The sequence below is a fragment of the Myotis daubentonii genome, chromosome 16, assembly GCF_963259705.1.
Source record: "Myotis daubentonii chromosome 16, mMyoDau2.1, whole genome shotgun sequence".
Classification (NCBI taxonomy): domain Eukaryota; kingdom Metazoa; phylum Chordata; class Mammalia; order Chiroptera; family Vespertilionidae; genus Myotis; species Myotis daubentonii.
Window position 1 is genome coordinate 49,394,364 of NC_081855.1, and position 21,249 is coordinate 49,415,612.

The 21,249-nt window shown below is 49.8% G+C and overlaps 2 protein-coding genes and 1 long non-coding RNA gene across 3 annotated transcripts in view; 1 reads left to right on the plus strand and 2 right to left on the minus strand.

The window, feature by feature from the left end:
• Positions 1-1,003: 1,003 nt before the first annotated feature.
• On the minus strand, positions 1,004-5,048 carry GJD3 (gap junction protein delta 3). The gene is made up of 2 exons (XM_059670937.1): positions 4,792-5,048; positions 1,004-4,052 (listed from the first exon to the last, which is right to left on the minus strand). Exon 2 carries the CDS (start codon positions 4,046-4,048, stop codon positions 3,155-3,157), a length of 894 nt encoding a protein of 297 aa, XP_059526920.1. The 5' UTR covers positions 4,049-4,052; positions 4,792-5,048; the 3' UTR covers positions 1,004-3,154.
• On the plus strand, positions 3,908-14,006 carry LOC132218973 (uncharacterized). Its single transcript, XR_009449337.1, has 3 exons — positions 3,908-4,146; positions 8,953-9,098; positions 13,782-14,006. It is a non-coding gene; the product is annotated as an uncharacterized LOC132218973 (long non-coding RNA).
• Positions 14,007-17,214: 3,208 nt separating this feature from the next.
• Positions 17,215-21,249, minus strand: part of TOP2A (DNA topoisomerase II alpha) — a 28,469-nt gene continuing 24,434 nt past the window's right edge. The window contains exons 30-34 of the mRNA XM_059670938.1: positions 20,351-20,503; positions 20,018-20,141; positions 19,646-19,689; positions 18,883-19,082; positions 17,215-18,337 (exon numbers count right to left, since the gene is read on the minus strand). Of these exons, the coding sequence (XP_059526921.1) occupies positions 18,212-18,337; positions 18,883-19,082; positions 19,646-19,689; positions 20,018-20,141; positions 20,351-20,503 (647 nt within the window). The 3' untranslated portion in view covers positions 17,215-18,211. The remainder of the gene's footprint in view (positions 18,338-18,882; positions 19,083-19,645; positions 19,690-20,017; positions 20,142-20,350; positions 20,504-21,249) is intronic.

Here is a 21,249-nt window from a genome sequence, read left to right on the forward strand (position 1 = left end):
GTTGAGCACGGACCCATGCACCAAGAGGACGGTGGTTTGATTCCGGGTCCGGGCACATGGCTGGTTGAGGCCTGATCCCCAGTAGGGGCTGTGTAGGAGGCAGCCGATGGATGCTCTCTCTCATCAATGTTTCTCTCCCCCCCCCTCCCTCTCTAACACCAATTTAAAAAGAAAAGAGTTCTATTTTTGGAGTGAATACGGACTTGACCTTCACGGCAGAGTGGGTAGTTGGCATGGGGACCTGGATCAGGGGCTCATGGCAGCCTTACAAGAACACGGGATTGGATAGAAGCTCAGGAGGGCAGCCTGTCATCCCTCGGCCCCCAGAAGGACTGTCCTGCCCTCTGCCACCCCCGAGGTGGCCCCGTGAGCAGGGGGCACAGAGGACAGGTGGCAGGAGAACCTGGCTGCTCCTGGGTGACAGGGCTGAGTGTGGCAGCCCTCAAGGGTCCTCGGGGACCAATTCTGCCTCACACCACACAGCAAGCTCAGAGAGGGCAGTGCCCCTGTCCAGGGCCACACAGCAAGTTAGTGGCAGGGCCAGTACTCAGGGCTCCCACCTCTCAGCCAGGGCTCTTGCCTGGATCTCTGCAGCCCCGAAGGAAGCGTCAAACACCGAGCTCTGGGGGGTCGGGGAGGGGGCAGCGGAAGGCGTGTTTGGAACAGTGAGCAGCGAGGTTGGGCAGGAAGATTCCTGGGCGGGAAGGCGTTCCTTCCCCTGGGGCCCGCCTGCCGTTTCTACGTCCGCCACCAGGTGGCGGCAGCGCCTCGCTTATCTCACCATCCGGCCGTGGCTGGCGTGAGCGTGGGCCAGGGGCTCTCTGATATTTTCTCACATTTTCCTTGTGAAACGGAAATGAAATTTAACACAATTTACCTACACGGTAGGTAGGCATTTCAGTGTGTAAATGCTTGGGCCCAACCACGGGCAGATACGACACAGTCCCAGGTTTTCTTGTTTTTAATGAACACATTGGGATTTAAAGGAAGCAAGAAGGTCAGAAGCCACCGTGTAGGGCAGCGATGGCGAACCTTTCGAGCTCGGCGTGTCAGCATTTTGAAAAACCCTCACTTAACTCTGGTGCCGTGTCACATATAGAAATTTTTTGATCTTTGCAACCATAGTAAAACGAAGATTTATATTTTTGATATTTATTTTATATATTTAAATGCCATTTAACGAAGAAAAATCAACCAAAATATGAGTTCGCGTGTCACCTCTGACACGCGTGTCACAGGTTCGCCATCACTGGTGTAGGTGAAGCACAGGAAAGTTAAAGGGAATGGTTGGTTGGATGTTGCCATGAAAACTGACAGCGTATGACAAAACCATGCGAACCCCCCTGCCCCCCAGCCCAGCGAAACCCTTAATGGTCTGTATGGAAAACAGGTTTTCACTATGAAAATGTTCAGTGGGAACTTCTTTAGTGGGGAGCACCTCTTGGCATTCTGGGCCAACAGGGTCCCCCTCCTGTGACTAGAGCCATGGCTCCTACATTTACAAGGTGCCCCCCGCCGCCAGGGTCGTACCTTTGCTGCTGGGACCCTCCAGAGCCTGAGGTTGCCCACAGTGGCTCACCGATCATCACTGCCAGGCAGTTTCTCAGCCACAGCACAAGTGGCATCTTGTGCTCAGGGGCTGTCCTACGCATTGTAGGATGTTTAGCAGCAACCGTGGCCTCTGCCCCTTGGAAGCAAAACTGGTCACCGTGGGGGTAGGAAGAGCAGCTTCGGTGTGGACTGGAGCACGGACACCCTGGGCAGCCAGAGCGATGGGCTGGCAGCCTCGGAAGCAGGGCCTGGGTGTGTGGGGGTGGGGGTGGGGATGGGGGCAGGAGGGCAGGGTGCTGGACTTACCCTGAGAACAGGGGAGCCCCTAGGGCAGAGGGAGGGCTATTTAGAAAGTGCCCTCAGGCTGCTGTGTGGAGTAGTCTGTGCAGGAGAGCCCAGGAGGAGGCTGGAAGGAGCATGGAGAGGGGAGGGCCAGAGAGGGGAGGGCAAAGGAGGGGAGGGCCAGGGAAGGGGGAGAAAACGGGGCAGAGAGAGTCATGGCAGCCTGCAGCAGGCCTGAGGGGGCAGTCAGAGGGTGGCCCCTGGGTGTCACGTGGGTCCTGGGTGATCCTCTGGAAAGCAGCCCCACTGGGGCAGTAAAGGAGAAAGACAGACGGGCAGAGGAGAGACAGGAGGACAGGAGGCAGCCTGTCCACAGCTCTTCCTATTCCTCCAGGAGGGGAGAGGGTGGTGGCTGTGAGAAAATGCAGGGCCGGGAGCCTGTCTTGGGGAGATTTCTTCTGAGTATGAAAGGGACGCAGCCGTGTTTGGAGCTGGGGAACAGAGCAGCAGGCAAGGAGGGTGGAGCTAGAAGTGAAAAGTCTCCCCCTCTGATCCACTGCCCAACCCCATTCTACCTGCAGGAGGAGGGCCCTGCCACCGGGCCCACCTGTGGATGGTGCCTGGGAGCCAACCAGACGGAGGCCTGCCCAGGTGCAGGGCACCTCCTCCCCTGCCTTCCTGTGATGCCCTTGCAGGTAGGGAGCGAGCCACTATGGCTGCTGCTGGCACCGACCCTGACCACCCACCGTGCATATCAGAGATTCCCCCCACACAGCTGACACAGGGCACACACATGCCCACACCGGATGTGCATGTGTCATCACACGTGCACACAGAGTTGCCACAGGATTACACCTGCGTGCACACACGAGAGGGCTCACAGAGGTTTTACGTGTGCACATGCACACACCTCCACTGTGTACGTGTGTACCTGTGTGCACATACACAGGGAGCCCACGCAGAGGCCACGCCTGTCTGAACGAGGGCCTCGGGAAGCTGGTGCCGCAGTCGTTTCTGTCCCCAGCGAAACAAGCAGGTCACCACCTGAACCCCACTTTACGCGCGCTGCTCGCCCACTTTCCCGCGGCTCCCCTCCCGCGGGCGCCCTCCTCTCCACCTGGATCGCGGCATCATTCTATGTCCCAGCTCGGCTGGGAGCACGAGGGAGGTGCGAACGGAGGCTGCTGGGCCGCCACCCCAGGCGAGGCGCGCCCCCGCGGGCAGGTCCTGGGAACGGGTCGAGCAGAAGCCGCTTCTTGCCTGGGCTGCGGCGCGGGGTTCCGCCTCTGCGCTCGCCCTGGGCTCCATGCACCAGGCGGTCCTAGATGGTCAGGTCCTGGCGGACCGTGGCCAGTGACGCCTTGCTGCGGCCGCTGCCGCCCTCGCTGTCGCCGCCGGCGGGCGGCCGGTGCGCATAGGCGGGCGGGGCGTCAGGGTCGGGCCCGGCCCGCCGCGGGGACAGCGCTGGCGGCGGGGGCGGCGGCGGCGGCGGGAGCAGCTTCTGCGCCTCCTCGTGCGCCCGGTTGCAGCGGTTGTCGCGCTCGGCCGCGGGGCGCGGGCGGCCCTTCCAGAGCAGGTGGCCCAGCTCGGCCACGCTGAGCAGCGCCGAGAGCAGCCCCACGGCGAAGTAGAAGACCACGAAGACGGTCTTCTCGGTGGGCCGGCTCACGAAGCAGTCCACGGTGTGCGGGCAGGGCGGGCCGGCGCACGCGAAGTGCGGGGCCACGCGGAAGCCGTAGAGCAGCGTCTGGCCGGCCAGGAAGGCCAGCTCGGCGCCCAGGCGCAGCGCCACGCTCAGCAGGTAGCAGCGGCGCGCGCGGCGGGCGCGGCGGGCGCAGGACGGGCGGCCGCCCTCGGGGGGCCCCCGGGCGCCCGGCTTCCCCTCGTCGGCGGCCGCGCCGCCCGGCTCCTTGCTGGCCTGGTGCATGGAGTAGATGGCGAACAGCACGGGCGGCGCCGAGAGCAGCAGGATGTGGAAGAGCCAGAAGCGGTAGTGCGAGACGGGGAAGGCGCGGTCGTAGCAGGTCTGGCGGCAGCCGGGCTGCAGCGTGTTGCACACGAACTCCTCCTGCTCGTCCTCGAACACCGCGCCGCCCACGGTGGCCAGCACCAGGATGCGGAAGATCAGCATGACCACCAGCCACAGGCGGCCCACCAGCGGCGACTGCAGCTGCACGGCGTCCAGCAGCGAGCTGAGGAACGCCCACTCCCCCATGGCGCTGGGGGCGAGGGGGGGGGCGTCAGCGGCCGCAGGCAGGGCCCCCCACCCATGCCCCCGGGAGTGGGCCCAGTGGGACCTCCTCTAACCTCCTGGTGAGTCGGGGGTCAGCGAGGTCTGGGTTTAGCAGGGATTTTGTGGGAACAAAGAAGTTAGCAAGGGGGGCGGGGGCAGGAGGGGTTTGGTGAACCTCAACTAGGGGTGTCCCTCTCCCTGGGGCCGGTGGGTGCTGGGAGGAGCCCCCGCCTGGTGCTCCAGCCTGACCCCTGGGCCGGCTCCGTTGGGCCTTAGGTTCCTCCAGAGCCTAGATTCGCAGGCGGGCGCCTTGGAGACCATCAGGGCCGCCCTGACTGCACTTGAGAAGCAGAACCCAGCTGCGCCCTCTGTGCTCAAGGCTGCTTTCCGCGGCGAGAGTGGTGCCTCGAACCCAGGACTCCAGACCCAATTTGGTAACCCACCTTTTTCTTCCTCTGCCCTTTCCCCTGCAGTGAGTTTCTCTCTGGATTGTGGGGTGACACAAAAGGAGTCCTACTCCATAACTCTATCAGGACCCTTTGTCTGGGTATCCCCTGCCCTCCCACCCCAATGAGGCAGGAATGCGGCCCAGGCCTCTCCCCTCTCCCCCCTGGCGCCCCTCGGCTTCCAGTCTCCCACATCTCCTGAGAGAGGCTCCCCAACACACACTCACACAGGCCCCACAGGCTCCGGACACCCCCAGACCCTCAGTCGACCCCACTCACCCTGTTCCTGGAGCTGAGGTGTTAAAGTTGAGCGAGGGATCTTGGGAGATGTCCGGGACCTGTTCCTCCTGGTCCCTCTTTCATTTTCCCTTTCAGATTTGGCCGGGATGGATGACAGGACAGGATGGCCGAGAGGGGCTAGCTCTCCCCCCTCTCTTAAAGGGACAGGGTGACCCTGTTGGCTGGGTCCACCCTTGGGAACAGACATAGGGACACACCCCTTACTGGATTCTGCCAGCCCTCCCTTTCCCACCCCCTCCCCCCATTCCACAGCTGTGTCTCCATCTGGAAAGCGGGGGGAGGAGGCTGTACCCCTTATTGAGGAAACTTTATGGAAGCCGGTCCCGGGCAGACTCCCCCAAACTGGAAGGCCTAGATCCGCTATCGACTAACTATTCCTTTAAAGGCGGTCTTCGGGGCTGGAGGGTGGCTTGGTGCTGGTGTTGGGGGCACCCGCATTTTAAGAGGCAGCAAAGCCGGTAGCTCTGGTTCCAGCTCTGCTACTGACCTTGGACAAGTCACTGAGCTCTTCTGGGCCAGAGTCCCTGGTTGGTCACCTGAGGCGACTGCAGCCGACCCTCCCGTTTCCTTCCAGCTCCGCGTCTTAATGCTGAGGTCCAGCCGGTTACAGAGGACAAAACACGGGCCAGAAAACTCCCGCACGGAAAAACACTTAGGTATCGAGAGCGACTGCCTTGGGTAGTTAAAGAAAAGCTGTTACTTCCTGCTTTCTGTAAGTCCCAGACTTCCTCTGGTGAGCATGTTATCTTATAACGTGGAAAATAGATAGAAAGGCTCCCTCCCATAGGCTCTGAATTGGATCATCTCCTATGGCTCTAGGTGGCAAGAGAAGCTGCCCCATAGGATGACCCCTGGTGACCTGAGCAGCCAGGGAGGGGACACTGTCTTTCTAGGAGTTTCCCCAACTGCACACCAGGCCCCTCCCTCACGGATGCACCTGCCCTGGGCCAGGCCCTGTGCGGAGCGCATCGCACGGGCTAGAGGACTGGAACCTTGGTAGCAGGGAGTCTGAGACTCAAAGGATCTAAGCCACCGTCACACAGCAGGTCCCAGCCTCAGGCCTGACCCTCCTGGTTCTGAGTTCATACTCCTAAGCCCGTCAGGGAACTGTCCTCCGTCGAGCCTGGCTGCCTTCCCAGGTGGTGTTGACACCCAGGGCCCGACAGTCCAGGGCTTTGACTGGGCTGGTGGGCACAGGCACAGGCACAGGCACAGGCACAGGGGTGGGCCTTGCTACCCCTTCCTGTGCGGGAAGGGTGCCAGGACTCACCTGCTCCGTGGCTTTGCCTTTCCCCTTCAGCCCTGGGGGTCTGTGTGGTTTTCCATGTTGACAGGGACCCCGGGGCTGGTTTCAGGAAGGGGTGGGAGAGGTGCCCTTCATCCCCTCTGGCTCAGGGGCCCAGCCCCGCCTGGAAAAACCCCAACTCTTTCCACCCCCATGCAGGGTTCCCTTGGGAAGGGGCCTGGGTGGGGAGAGGCGGTCCTGGAGGAAGTCCAAGGGAAAGCACATGCTGGGGCCACACCCCCCAAAACAGGAAGTGGGGTGGGGGCACTGCAGACCTCACCCCATGACCTCCTCCTGCTTCTGGCAAAGCTGCTTTCCAGCCCCAACTTCCGTCCACAAGCATGGGGCTCAGGGACACACCTCATCGCCCCCGACTGTCCAGGAATGGTCCCTGCCCTGTCCCCTCGCACCCTGCCGGGTCGGCCCACTGGGCCAGCCTGGAAAAACCCATCAGACCGGCCTGCCTGCGGGGGGTGGAAAGTGGCTGAGGTGGTGGTGGGCTAGGGTGGGGCGGGAGGCGGAGAGCCCATGGTCACCCTGCAGTGTCCCCAGCCCCTGATGCCACAGGCCAGACACAGGAGACTCTGCAATCACGGCCCGTCCTCCTTCCCAGATAGCGCTGTCCAGCTTGGGAGGAGGTGTTGCTGATGCTAACCAGGGCTGGCGGCATTGGCTCCATTCTTGGCCATACTTGCGGCCCGGGGCCCGTCCTGCCCTGTGCACGTTCAGTCCCTGTCCCAGACACTCGCCCTGCCCTGCCTGGCTGTGGAGCCACTTCCCATGTCTGCCACACATGGACACACGCATGCAGGCATGTCATTGTTTGTACCCAGTAAGTGCCAGCATCAGGAAACGACTATATTTTCTCTTCCCTGTGCCCCTCTGACATGTTTAAAAGTCTTTACAGAAATGTTGCCTTCTAGTGAGGCCTTCACAACCACCCTGAGTGGGATTTACCCCCCTACTTCCTAGCCCTTTTCTCAGCTTTATTTTCTTTGCACTGATCACTACATAACATGCTTTTTCTTATTTATCCTGTGTAGCATCCATCTCTTCCATTATCATGTGAGCTCCAGGAGGGCATGGGTGATTAGTGCTTTATCCCCTGTCCTGTCTCCAGCACCCAGAACAGCTTCTGGCAGGTAGTAGGTGCTCACTAAATATCAGTCAGGCGGATGAGTGAATGAAGTGGGGTGGGAGGTTACAGAGGGTGCGGATCTTCTTTGCCTCAAATGATGGGAACCGCGGTGGGTCCCACGCCTCGGTCGCTTGTTCTGGTGTCCTCTAGAGCAGTGGTTCTCAACCTTCTGGCCCTTTAAATACAGTTCCTCATACTGTGACCCATAAAGTTATTTTTGTTGCTACTTCATAACTGTCATGTTGCTACTGTTATGAATCGTCATGTAAATATCTGATATGCAGGATGGTCTTAGGCGACCCCTGTGAAAGGGTCGTTCAACCGCCAAAGGGGTCGCGATCCGCAGGTTGAGAACCGCTGCTCTAGGACTTGTGATCACTGGAGTGGCCAATCGGAATGCCCAGTCCCGGGGTAGAAATGAAAACTCCAAGATGGACTGATGGTAAAATCCTCCTGCCCCAGCTCAGCCGGCGTGTGGAAGGTGCGGGTGTGAGAGGCTGTGGGCATGGTTGGTTCCTGGTTACTTCTCCCAGTCCTCCGCCCTCCCGCCCCCACCTGGCTGCACAGTTTCTGGCCCTTCAAACTCTCCCCAGGCCTGCACGCCCTCCGGATCCCACCGCCTTCTGCTCACGGGTCCCCCCTGCTCCTCGCGCTTCTCCCCTGGCCCTCAGCCGTAACAGGGACCGGCCTGGCCTGAGGCCTTACCTCCTTCCTTGGCTCTACTTAAGATTAGTTTCAGCTGTAGCAGCAAAAGTGCTAAACAAAAGATGCAAGGACACCTCTAGCTGGTAAAGGCCCCAGGAAGCCACCCTAACTGACCCGCTGGCGTATCATTGGCTGGAATGACCTTCCACAGGGAGCTGGGAAATGTAGTCTTTATTCTCGGTGGCCTTGCACCCGAGATGGGAGAATTAGCCTTCATTGTCACAAATCTGTTTCTGGTCTTGGCCCTCCACACCGCCTTGGGGGGGGGGGGGGGCGGTCAGAGGAACTCAGTTCCTCCCAAGGGGAAGCCTTCCCCGTCTTGCTTGTCATCTTGTCCCCAGGCCCCTCCGGGCCTTCCTTTCTGTGTCTCCCCAAGTCCCATCCCTTCTTGTTCTTGAGCAGAGAAGTCATGACTGCCAACGGGAGGCCCCCACCTGGTCTCTTTTCCCCATTTCACCCATTTCTAGGTTGTACCTGTAGCAGCTTTGCTCAGAGAGGACAGTACATGGGCCTGGCCGTGGCTGGGACCGGCAGGCGGCTCTCTGAGTGACCATGGGACTTGGGAGTCCCTCTCTCCTTTCCTTGAAAGCCTGGAGTGAGCGAACTGACAGATGAGAGAAACAGCCTTGGGACTGGGTTGGGGAAAGTGTAAGGATCTGAATTGCCAAGAGGCATTTTCGAAGTCCCTTTCCCTCCATGCAGCTCTGAACGGCCCCTGTTTGTAAGTGCCAGGTGGTATAAGCAACCAGTCTCTTCCTGCAGCCTTGGGTCCTCACCTTCTTTCTCTCCAACAGCCCAGGGGCAGAAGTGGGATCAGATTAACTCGAGATCAACTGATGGGCACAAGTCCCTCCCTAAAAGCAATACTCCTGGGTCCTAAGGCCTGACCTTGGCCAGGCTCTGGAAAGTCACAGAAAGTTACCAGAGTCAGAAGACAAAGTCACTCATGGATTGGGCTTCCTTTCCTCCTGCTAAAATAACATTTACTGCTATATCTTTTTGCATTCATCAGGATGTATTGGGCCACTTTGAGGCCAGTGAAGATACTGTCTGACTGAAAGGAAACAAATCTGACTTCAGAAAGTACTGAGGACAGATGTAAGGGGGAATGTAAAATGATACAAGCTCTTTGAAAAGGTTTGGCAGTTTCTTACAAAGGTAAACCTACACCTTTACAATGACCCAACAATTCCAAGTTGAGTATTTACCTAAGAGAGATGAGAAAATATGTCTGTAGAAAACATGCTAATGTTCCTAACAGCTTCATTTATAATAGGGCCAAACTGGAAACAACTCAGTGTCTATCAACAGGTGAAAAGATAAACTATCCATACAATGGAATAATATTCAGCAATTTCAAAAAAATCCAGGGAACTAGCCGTGGCCTGTGTGGCTCAGCTGGTTGGAGCATCACCCTGTGCACCTGGAGGTCACCAGTTCGGGGCACATGCCTAGGTTGCAGGTTCAAACCCAGGTCAGGGCGTGTGCGGGAGGCAACTGATTTATGTTTCTCTCCCTTCCTGCCCCTCTAAAAATAAATAAAATAAAATAGGAGGAAACATTTGTTTTGTTTTTTGGTTAACCCTCATCTGAGGATGTTTTTTCCACTGATTTTTTAGAAGAGGCGGGGGAGAGACAGAGAGAGGGAAACATTGATTGGTTGCCTCACATGTGACCAGAATCAAACCTGAGACCCTTCAGTCCTGAGGCCGGCACTCTAGCCACTGAGCAAACCGGCTAGGGCAGTGGTCGGCAAACTGCGGCTCGCGAGCCACATGCGGCTCTTTGGCCCCTTGAGTGTGGCCATGAAGTTTCGATCGCACTGTATGTGCGCGCCCCACGTGGTATTTTGTGGAAGAGCCACACTCAAGGGGCCGCAGTTTGCCGACCACTGGGCTAGGGCAAGGGGGAACTATTGATACAAGCAACAACATGGATGAATTTCAAAAGCATAATGCCAAATGGAAGAAACCAGACACAAACGCATACATACTGAATCCATTTATATGAAGTTCTAGAATAGGTAAAACTAATCTATAATAGTAAGATTCTGATCAATCCTTGTCTGGGGTTGGGGTTAAAGAGACACATAAGAACTTTTTTTGGGAGGTGGAAATATTTTGTCTTGATCGTGATGGTGGTTATGTAGGTATTTACATCTGTCAAAAGTCATCAATCTGTACATTTAGAGGGGTACGTTTTATGCATGTAAATTATACCTCAATAAAGTTGCTTTAAAAAGAAAAAAGTAATGTTGGTCTGTACTGCACCTCTTTTGAGGTGATGAGAGAGAATAAGACTGCCTCTAAGTCATGGTTACACACTTCTCTGTCCACCTCTCTGGGCAGGCTTCTGTCCTCGTCTTCCTTCACTGTCTGTTAGATGTGACAAGGATCTCAGGGTCTGGGCCGTTCTTAGTAAATGCTACTCTTGCTAAATTTGAGATGTAGCACAGTATTTTGCAGACCAGCTGTAAACAGGATGAACTCAACCAATGAGCGTAGCCCACTGCAAAGAAGTCAACATGTAATTGACTAAACAAATAGTGTCTAGTTTTCAAGAGCAACTTGACCTCCTGCTCTAGAGATGTCATCATCAGGAATTACAGCTGGCCAACCTTTTGCAAATGAGCAGGGGGGCTGCGCTTTAAATCACCTGTGAGCCTTTTTGTATCTGAGGGTTGTATAAACAGAAAAGACTAAAAAGGCTCTTCAAAAGATGCTTTGATGGGGGTTATCCTCTCTTTAGTCACCCCAACAGCACCCACTTTAATGTGGTTGACAAATATTGTGAAGGCGATTCTGGGTTGAACACAGCTCAGCAGATTTGCAAACTGTTCCCACAGGTAAATTGTCAGGGGGTGGCTGCATGAAAGCTTTCTGGTGGCACCTAGAAGTGAAATTGTGCCCACCAGGCTTAGCGTTTTTAATCCTCACAACTGAATAGGCAAAACTCAACAATTCTTTGCATTTCTTCTTTCTTTCTTTTTTTCTGCAAAAAGCTTTATTGCTTCCATTTGGCCCAAAGCATAGGAGAGGGCTTTAGGTTAAAAGAATGGCTAGTAGTTCCGGGGAGAGGCTCAGGCTAAAGCCAGACACCAGAGGGATGAAGAGGGGCCCCTCAAAGGCCTCTGGCCTCCAAAGGCTCCTAGTCGTGCTTGAGGGTGAGTCTTTCGAAGAGATACTCGCCCAGCCCAGCCCAGCCTGGGGGCCGGCAGCCTGTGGAGGTGAGTCAGGTGTGGCCCATCTTCTTGATGAGTTTCACCTCCTCACCCCGGAAGGGTTCTCCAGGAAGTCACAGAGTTGAGGGTCTGCGAAGGTAGAACCAAGGGCCTGCAGCTCCTGACCCAGGGCCTGGGTCAGGTTCCTCTCCAAGGCCAGGGCGGCTTCCATGGGGTCCTGAGTTTTGCCCACTCATCTTGGGGAGGCTTCAGCACGTCCTGGAAGAGAATGTGGCCACCGCGCTGGTTTTACAACCTTAAGAGACGCTCAGTGCCTCACGCTTCTCCCACAAATCTCTCGGAAGAAGTGGCCCATGCCCTTGAGAGCCACATCATTGCCTTCAAAATAGAAGCCCAGAGAGAGGTAGGTGTGGCGCCCGCAGATGCAGGTTGGCCAGGGGGTTGACCGCAGCTTCCACCTCAGGGGGATAATTCCGACGAATTTGGGAGCTCATGGTTGTTTGGCAATCAGGAGGAATTAAGGTAGAAAACCCCCCAGTGTGTTGGCTGGTCTCGGAGGGGGTTCTGAAGGTGGTGACTGGATAAGACGCCGGAGCGTGGTTGGAGAAGGAACGTCCCTGGGTCTGTTCTGTCCGAACACTGGAGAAGCAAGAGCCAGATGGCACTATCATTTATTATTTCTTATTAAGTATGTTTGACATTGTTGCAACACATCTACTTGTAGGAAGCCCGTTGTTTTCTAAAACTGCTCTACAGTGTGGCCATTTATTGCCAAGTTACTGTGTGTGCATGTCACTCTTATTGATAAGGCACTGTAGTGACGCCAACACCCCCTGCGTGGGAATGTATCTACTGTCGCTACTTCACTCATGAGCATGGCCTGAAATAAGAACCACACGTTGCAAGAATCACCTTATGACAAGGGAATCCAACAGCAAACACTATGCCAGTGAGGAACTGCTCTTTGTTAAAGCTTTTCCTGGTCCGGCAAAGACAAGGCATATTAATGTGACTGTATTCTATTAATGTCTTTAGAACCAGAGCAGAAAAGTTAGACTTTCTAATGAAAGAGGACCTAGTGACTGCTTCCGAAGGAAAAATAAACTCCGAGTGAACTTATTTGCAGCATCCAGAACCGAGGCTGGCATATCTACTGTCCCAGGTGATCCTGGGTTCTTTAGGTACCAAAATGGACTTTGTATTAGTCCGAGTTCTGCAGAGAAGTAGAACCAATAGGATCCACAGTTAAGTCCTCACTTAACGATGATGATAGGTGGCGTAATTCCTGAGCCTGAACACCAGGTCGGTGATGTAAATCTGAGTCCCAAGCCCCAAGCATCAGGAGCACCAAGGTCTTAAAGGCAGATGGGATGTCTCAGCTTAGAGACAGGAAAAGGAAGACGGGCGAATTTGCTGTTCAGGTCCTCAGCATTTTGGATGATGCCCACCCACATTGATGAGGGTAATCTTTGCTCAGTTTATTTTATTTATTTTAAAATATATATCTATAAAAAATATATATCTATATATCTATATATCTATATCTATATCTGTACCTATATATATTAAAGCCTCAGCGACTGACCGGCTGACCATCCAGTAGCTATGCTGTGCACTGACCACCAGGGGGCAGACACAACGCAGGAGCTGCCGAGTGACAGCAACTTTGCAGAGTGCCCTCGCGCACTCCGGGACCCCTCAGGGGATGTTGAACATAGGCCAGATCCCCGCAGGCCAGGCCGAGGGACCCCACCGGTGTATGAATCCATGCACCAGGCCTCTAGTACATATATATGTATATATATATATTTTTTTTTATTATTTTTTTTAATTGCTTAAAGTATTACAAAGGGTATTACATATGTATCCATTTTATCCCCCCGCCCTAGACAGTCCCCTAGCCTCCCCTATCCCCCAGTGTCTTATGTCCATTGGTTATGCTTATATGCATGCTATATGTATATTTTAATATGTATATTTTTTATTGATTTCAGAGGAAGAGAGATAGAAACATCAATAATGAGAATCATTGATCAGCTAAGTTCTTCTGGAGACATTGTTACAAACAGACTCAGAAAAACATTACCAGTGGTCTGGGCATCCCTTAGCCACTCAAGCTGACACATAACAATGAGCCATCACTGTTTTCACTTGATCTTAGCCAAAAGGCCGAGAAGCGATGAGCCATCACTGTTTTCAACACAGCCTGCAGACATCCTGCTCAGGTTTGCAATGTGCAGCACGTGAGTGAATGAGAAAAGCACCTGAGTTTGATTCCTGGAGTGGTAGCAGTTCAGCATCACATTAGAACTAGAACCTGTACATAACATTTATGAACAGGAAAAAAAATATTTTCATTTTCAAAGAAAACATGTAACATTTATTATTTTTCCAGGTTGTAGGTTCAGCCCTTGATTGGGGCATGTATGGGAGACAACCGACCGATGTTTCTCTCTCTCACTCCCTCTCAAATCAATAAAAACACATCCGTGGGTGAGGATTTAAAAAATAAAAAGTTCTGGGAAAACATGACTTTTAATGACTGTATATTACATGGTAATAAGGATGTACTAGTTTAACCAATTCTCTAATACAGGACATCTGTGCTCTTCCCAGTGTAAATAATGCTTTTGGACTCAAACTTGCTTTTAAATTTTCAGAATAATTTCCCAAAGGTGGAATTACTGAGGAAAGGGATATTGGGCAGACAAGAACAGATATCCATTACACTTGAAGAAAAAGTGAGTTAAAAAGTTTTCTGTGTGCTTGAATTTCAGGAAAAATGGCCAGAAATCACTGAAGTCCCATTGCATCAGAACAAATTTATCTACTAATACAATTTTTGAATCCCTTATTTTCTCAATAACCATTTTTTATACCTTGTAATTGATGTAATACCTACTTATTTAAGCAATGTTTCATATTTATATATTGAAATAAATACATTTTATAAAGGGTCTAAATGTGTACAATCACTTAAATTTATTAGCACCAGAATTTTAATCTCTTACAATGTCAGTGGCTTAAGGAACGAAGAATCAAGGGATGTATTATTCCCTTGGAGTCTTTTTTATTTATTTGTTTTTTAAAAAACATTTTTATTGATTTCAGAGAGGGAGAGGGAGAGATAGAAACATCAATGATGAGAATTATTGGTTGGCCACCTCCTACACGTCCCACACTGGGGATCGAGCCCGCAACCTGGGCATGTGCCCTGACCAGGAATCAAACTGTGACCTCCTGGTTTATAGGTTGATGCTCAACCACTGAGCCATGCCAGTTGGGCCTTTTGCATCTTTTTAGGTAGCAAGTACTTTAATGATCAGGGGCAAACTTCTACTTTCTAAAGGGAAATGTTTCTGATTATTTTTCTTTCTAAAGAGGGTGCATATGCTTTTTGTCCACTATTTTGCAACCAAATGAGTACTCACCGGACAGGGGTTTCACCTTTGATTTGTAAACTGCTTTTTAAAAATATATTTTTATTGATCGGCTGCCTCCTGCACACCCCGGGTATGTGCTCTGACTGGGAATCGAACCATGACCTCTTGGTTCATAGGTTGCTGCTCAACCACTGAGCCACAATAATTCTTTATTTTATTTAATATATTATATTGATTTTTCACAGAGAGGAAGGGAGAGAGATAGAGAGTTAGAAACATCAATGAGAGAGAAACATCGATCAGCTGCCTCCTGCACACTCCCTACTGGGGATGTGCCCGCAACCAAGGTACATGCCCTTGACCGGAATCGAACCTGGGACCCTTGAGTCCGTAGGCCGACGCTCTATCCCCTGAGCCAAACCGGTTAGGGCAATAATTTTTAATGAGTAACTGGTATTCTTCATTATACCATTAATTTAAAACTTAGGTTACTTTTAATTTTATTATTAAAAGAATGTCAATATTTTGTATATGGCTTTTTGGGAGATAATTGTAGATTTACACATAGTTGGGAGAAATACAGAAATGCCTTATACACTTATCCCACTTTCCCCAATGGAAAGTACAATTATCATCTTAACTACAATATTGTTTTCTGTGTTACTAGAACTTGCATTTGTGTTTTTACTTAGTTTTTTGCATGTCCAATTCTTTTCTTGAACTGAATTTCTTAAAGTGAGAATTGCTGGGACAGAGTGTGGCCTTTTTGTCCAGATTCTGATGAAAGGACTCATTTTTCCTTTTAAAAAATATTTTATTGATTTTACAGAGAGGAAAGGAGAGGGATAGTCAGAAACATCAGCTGCCTCCTGCATGCCCCCCACTGGGGATTGAGCCCACAACCAAAGGTACATGGCCCTGACCAGAATAGAACCTGGGACCATGAGCCAAACCAGTTAGGGCCCTTTTTTTCATTTTTTTAAATCAACAGTACCCTTGGGGATATGTTTAGGTTATCCCTCTAACTCATTTACTTTTCTTCTAGTACCTTTAAAAAATAGTTTTATTTTATTTAATATACTAGAGGCCTGGTGCACAAATTCCTGTACGGATAGGGTCCCTCCCAGCCAATTGGGGCTGGTTGGCCAGGTGGAGGTACCACGGGAGGCTGGCTGTGGGAGTTCACTGACCACCTGGCCAGGGGGGAGGGACTGTAGGAGGTTGGCTGTGAGAGTGCACTGACCACCAGGGGGCAGCTCCTGTATTGAGTGTCTGCCCCCTGGTGGTCAGTGCGCATCATAGCTACTGGCCGGTCATCTGGTCACAAAGGTCGCTTAGGCTTTTATACATATACTAGGGGCCCGGTGCACGAAATTCGTGCACTGGGTGTGTGTGTGTGGGGGGGTGTCCCTCAGCCCAGCCTGCCCCCTCTCACATACTGGGAGCCCTCAGGCGTTGACCCCCATCACCCTCCAATCGCAGGATCGGCCCCTTGCCCAGGCCTGATGCCTCTGGCCTAGGTGTCCAGCCCGGGCAGCGGGGACCCGCAGCTGCAGCGGCCCCGCAATCGTGGGCTTCGCTTTAGGCCCAGGCAAGGGAGCCCTAGCTCCCGGGACTGCCAGCTTCGACCGTGCCCAGCTCCCATCGCTGGCTCCACCCCTACTTCCTGCTATCACTGGCCAGGGCGGAAAAGGCGCCTGATTCTCCGATCATGGCTGGGGGGCAGGACAAAGGTGGCCCCAGGGCCGCCTTTGCCCTGCCCCCCAGCTCTTAGCTCCCCCCTGGGTTTCCGATCACTGTCAGTGGCAGGGGGCTTCTTCCTGCTTTCCCTTTCGCCTCCCTGCATTGTGCCTACATATGCAAATTAACCGCCATCTTGTTGGCAGTTAACTGCCAATCTTAGTTGGCAGTTAATTTGCATATAGCCCTGATTAGCCAATGAAACGGGTAGCTTGTACGCCAATTACCATTTTTCTCTTTTATTAGTGTTGATATTTATTTCAGAGAGGAAGGGAGAGATAGAAACATCAATGATGAGAATCATTGATTGGCTGCCTCCTGTACGCCCCCTACTGGGGCTCAAGCCCACAGCCCGGGTATGTGCCTTTGACCAGAATCGAACATGGGACCCTTTAGTCAGCAGGCCGATGCTCTACCCACTGAGCCAAACCAGCTAGGGCTAAAAATAGTTTTGTTTTTGACATTTAAATATTTAGTATATTTACACTTAACTTTGGTGTAAGATGTGAGGAGGGGTTGGATTTTTCTAATAGTTGTTTTTTCAATTAGCCAGTTGCCCCAATATAATTTACTGATATCAAGTAGTTGACTAGGTTTATTAAAATAGTTGTTGACAAATGAAAAAGAAAAAAAGTTGTTGAAGTAGGGAATTGTTTAAAAATATACACACATATTTAAAACGCTTTACTGATATAGGGCTAAGGCCTTTTGAGTGTGAAGAAAAATGCAGTACTCATGTATAAAATTCCTAGAGAAAAAACCTGATTGGCCTCAATTAGGTCATGGTGCCTATCTCTTAGACTCACCACTATGGCCAGGGGCAGTCAGGAACATTATAATATGATCAGAACAGTTCTCAAAAGGAAGTGAAGAAAAAAATGTCTAAATGTTTATTAAAAAAAAAAAGTGAAGAGGGATTTTACAATAAGAAAAAGGTATAATGCAGGGAGAAAAAAGGACAATCAATGGGTTGCAATGTTTAGAATGTTTTATTGAAGTACAAAATTGTTGGAATTAAGCTAAATAGAAATACATAGTAAATATTTACAACATTGATAACACCACTGAAGTCACACACATGTAAAAGGCAGAAAGGTCTTAACAAGTTTGCAAGTTGAAAATTAGAGATTTCCTAAAATGGATATAACAACTAATTGCTGAGTATGGAATCAATAAAATATGTAATATCTTTGAGTAAATATTGAGCTCACTCTTCTGCAATCCAACACTCTATAGAAATTTGTTTTTGGGAAATTCAGACTCAGAGGCAGCAAGAGGAGAAAAGTGAAAAGTTGAGATAGTCGCATAACTTAGGGTATAATTTCCTTCATCCTAATATCTGTGTTGAGGTTAAACAGCCAGGGTGTTTTTTCTTTAGCTTCTGCTGATATTCTGAAGAATATGAAGAATATAAGCAACTTCTCATTACTTGAACAAAAATTCAAAAAAGGCTGACTGGGGAGTATATTTTGTACTAAAACTACAAAATTCTATCTGATGGAAAATTACCTATACCACAAAAAGAAAACAGAATTAATCATGCTTTATCTCATATTTATGAAAGTAGGAAAGGAGGTACAGTAGATAGACACTTATATCAAAGTGCTCCAATTCTAGCTTAATATATGGCCAATAAACTACATTATGCTGAAGTGACTACTGCATAACTATCTCTAGAGTCCAGAAGTAAAATCAGATTTTAAAGACAAAAGAAAATAGACTAAAAACATAGACAAAGAGAAGAAAACAATGCCCGTGAGATGGACCACCCTTTAGATGGTTTTATAAAGAGATAAGGGACACTGCGGTCTACACACTTCACTTTGATGGTTCCAGATTAAAACTATCTTCCCCAAACTAAATTCATAGGGAAGGAAACGAAAAAAAAAAAAAAAAAAAGATTGAGGTAACTTTAAAACCAGTCTTCAGCTCAATAAGATCATTACTTAAAATAGTCACCTCACATTTTAAAACAGATCTTCATCTGATTCTTCAAGGTACTTAATAGGTTTCTTTGTCCGTCCAGATTTTACCCGAGGAGCCACAGCTGAGTCCAAGTCCATACGGAAGTCATCACTCTCCTCCTTGGATTTCTAAGAGAAAAGCCAAAGTAATTTGCACATGTTAACCTGACAGCAGAATTTCAATGTAAAAAATATGTACTAAGACAACTCTCTCATGGACTAAGAGGTATGTAACTTTGTTACTAAACTAAATACAGTAAAAGCTAATGAATTGGGATTTAAATATTCTTACAAATGTGCTAAATTATTAAGAGCAAAGCTTGGTTATGTTTTAAAACACCTACAGCAGCCCTAACCAGTTTAGCTCAGTGGATAGAGTGTCTGCCTGAGGACTGAAGGGTCCTGGGTTTGATTCCGGTTAAGGACACATACCTCAGTTGCAGGCTCCTCCCCAGCCTGGGCCCTGATCAGGGCTCCTGCAGGAGGCAACCAATCGATATATTTCTCTCACATCGATATTTCTCTCTGTCTTTCCCTTTCTCTTCCACTCTCTCTAAAAATCCATGGAAAAATATTCTTTGGTTGAGGATTAACACACACACACACACACACACACACACACACACACCAAAAACAAAATCCACCTACAGCAAAGAATTAGGATAAACACCCACCTTGCTTGTGACTGCTTTAGAAATCATTTTCTCAAAATTAGAGTCGGAATCATCAGAAGAGGATGCCTTCCTTTTGCGGCGAATCTTGGTTTTGGGGGGATCCGGCTTTTGAGGGACATCAGAAGTCAAGCTTGGATCCTTTTTAGTTCCTTTTGGTGCAGCCCTTTTTTTGGCACCTGTAGTGGAGGTGGAAGACTGACCTGCAAGTCAACACAAGCATTCATCGTGGCCACTCTAACATTTGCAACTGTGGATAAATCCTGTCCTGTCATAGCAGTGAGCTAGACAATGCCTGGCATTTTGAGAAACATGCTAATCTTAGACCTTTTAACCACCATTTTTTATTATAAACATCTAAAGATTAGATTTGCTTTCATTTGGAAAAGACTTAATTTTAATATCAGTAGTAAACTTTGGGAATAAAAAATTAAGATTGACTTGTGGCAACCAATATTAGTTAATCCCAATATTATTAACACATCTCTAAGACAGGCTTTTTGCCGCTGTTTTCTTTACTGTCACGTGACCTCCTGGTTCATAGGTCGACTTTCAACCACTGAGGCATGCCAGCTGGGCAGCACATTAAATGTAGAACCTCTTTATTTGCAAAATTAAACCTAATGAACAACATCAATGTAATGCTAATGAGAACCCACATTTATTTTCAAAGGCAGGGCTTGGCTAATGTAGTCTGCATTAGAACCCAGGTGGACCTGAGCACCCCAGGAAAGCAGACGGCTCCCTCTTTTTACTTAGTACACACCTGATGTGGCGCTCTTCTGTGGCTTTAGTTCTTTGTTTGTATGTCTAGAAGAAAAAAATTACATCCTGAGAACCAATTCTAAATTTGTCAAACAACAAAGAATACATCATCAGCTATTAAAAATAATCATGATAGCCCTAAACGGTTTGGCTCAGTGGATAGAGTGTCGGCCTGTGGACTGAAAGGTCCCAGGTTCGATTCCGGTCAAGGGCATGTACCTTGGTTGCGGGCATATCCCCAGTAGGGGGTGTGCAGGAGGCAGCTGATCGATGTTTCTAAATCTCTATCCCTCTCCCTTCCTCTCTATTAAAAAAATCAATAAAATATATTCAAAAAAATCATGATAAAACCCATATTAGAAAAGATACTTACTTTGGGGAAGTTTTGGTCTTAACTGGACTAGCATCTGATGGGACAAAATCTTCATCTTCACTTTTTTTATCAATATCTGAGAAATCTTCATCTGAATCCAAATCCACTGTGAATTTGGCTTTTGCTATTAAAAACATACATATACAAATAATCAAAGGGGTAATAGACTATTTGATCCACAGATTGATATAACATTTCATGAAGATTTAAGCTTCAGTTTAATTTCCTAAAAGATGCTTTAGTTTAAAAATTTTTGAATATAATTACTGCTCTAAGATAGAACAATTTCTGAGATTAAGTGCCCTGAAATATATATTCGTCAGTTTTTCTTACTTGCTGCTCTTCGTGGCTCTACTTCTCGTGGAGGGACATCAAAATCACTTTCATTACCGCTCATATCTGATTCCGAATCAGACCAGGGGTTTCTCTTCTTTCCTTTTTGGATTGGTTTAAATGGCAATGTGGTTTGTTTCTTTGCTTTGTTACCTAGAAGGGAGATTAACCAACTTTACATATTCTTAGACCCACTTTTCTCTATCATCCATCCTTCAAATATTTCTTGAGCTCTGGGCTAGTATTGGAATACAATGGTGAACAGAAACACAAGTCTCTTCTCATGGAGCATATAGCTTAGTCAATGAATCCCATAATACGTGTTGCAGAAAACAGATGGCGGTGTAGGTAAATCGCCTGTACTCGCAGCCTCCTACAGCCACATCAAAATTACAACTAAAATACAGAACAACTATCATTCAGAACCGCCTAAAAGGGGGCTGAATGGAAGTCCGACAACTAGAGAAGTAAAGAAGAAAGCATACTGAGACTTGTAGGAGGGGCAGAGGCGCTGAACGGGCTGGACTGGCACCCACGTGTGCTGCTTTTTTAATAGGGAGAGAGATGGTCTCTGTGGAGGCTGCCTGTGAGGAGCAAGGGGTCCCAGCCCTATACCAGACGCCCCCAGCCCAGGCTCCCAGAGCTGGGAAAAGAAGTCCCCATAACTACAGGCTGTAAAAACCAGCAGGGATTGGGGCTCAGTGGCATGGAGACTGCTGGAGACTCAGGTGTTCCTTTTAAAGGGCTGATGCAGGAACTGAACTGAATGTCCTGCTTCCTCTGAGCTGCAGCGTCAGGATGAGGCTCCAGGGGACCCAGACACATAAGGGGAGGAACTGGATTGTCTGGCATCGGGGCAGGAACTTGGGGGCAGCTTTCTCCCAGACCTGGGTTCTCAC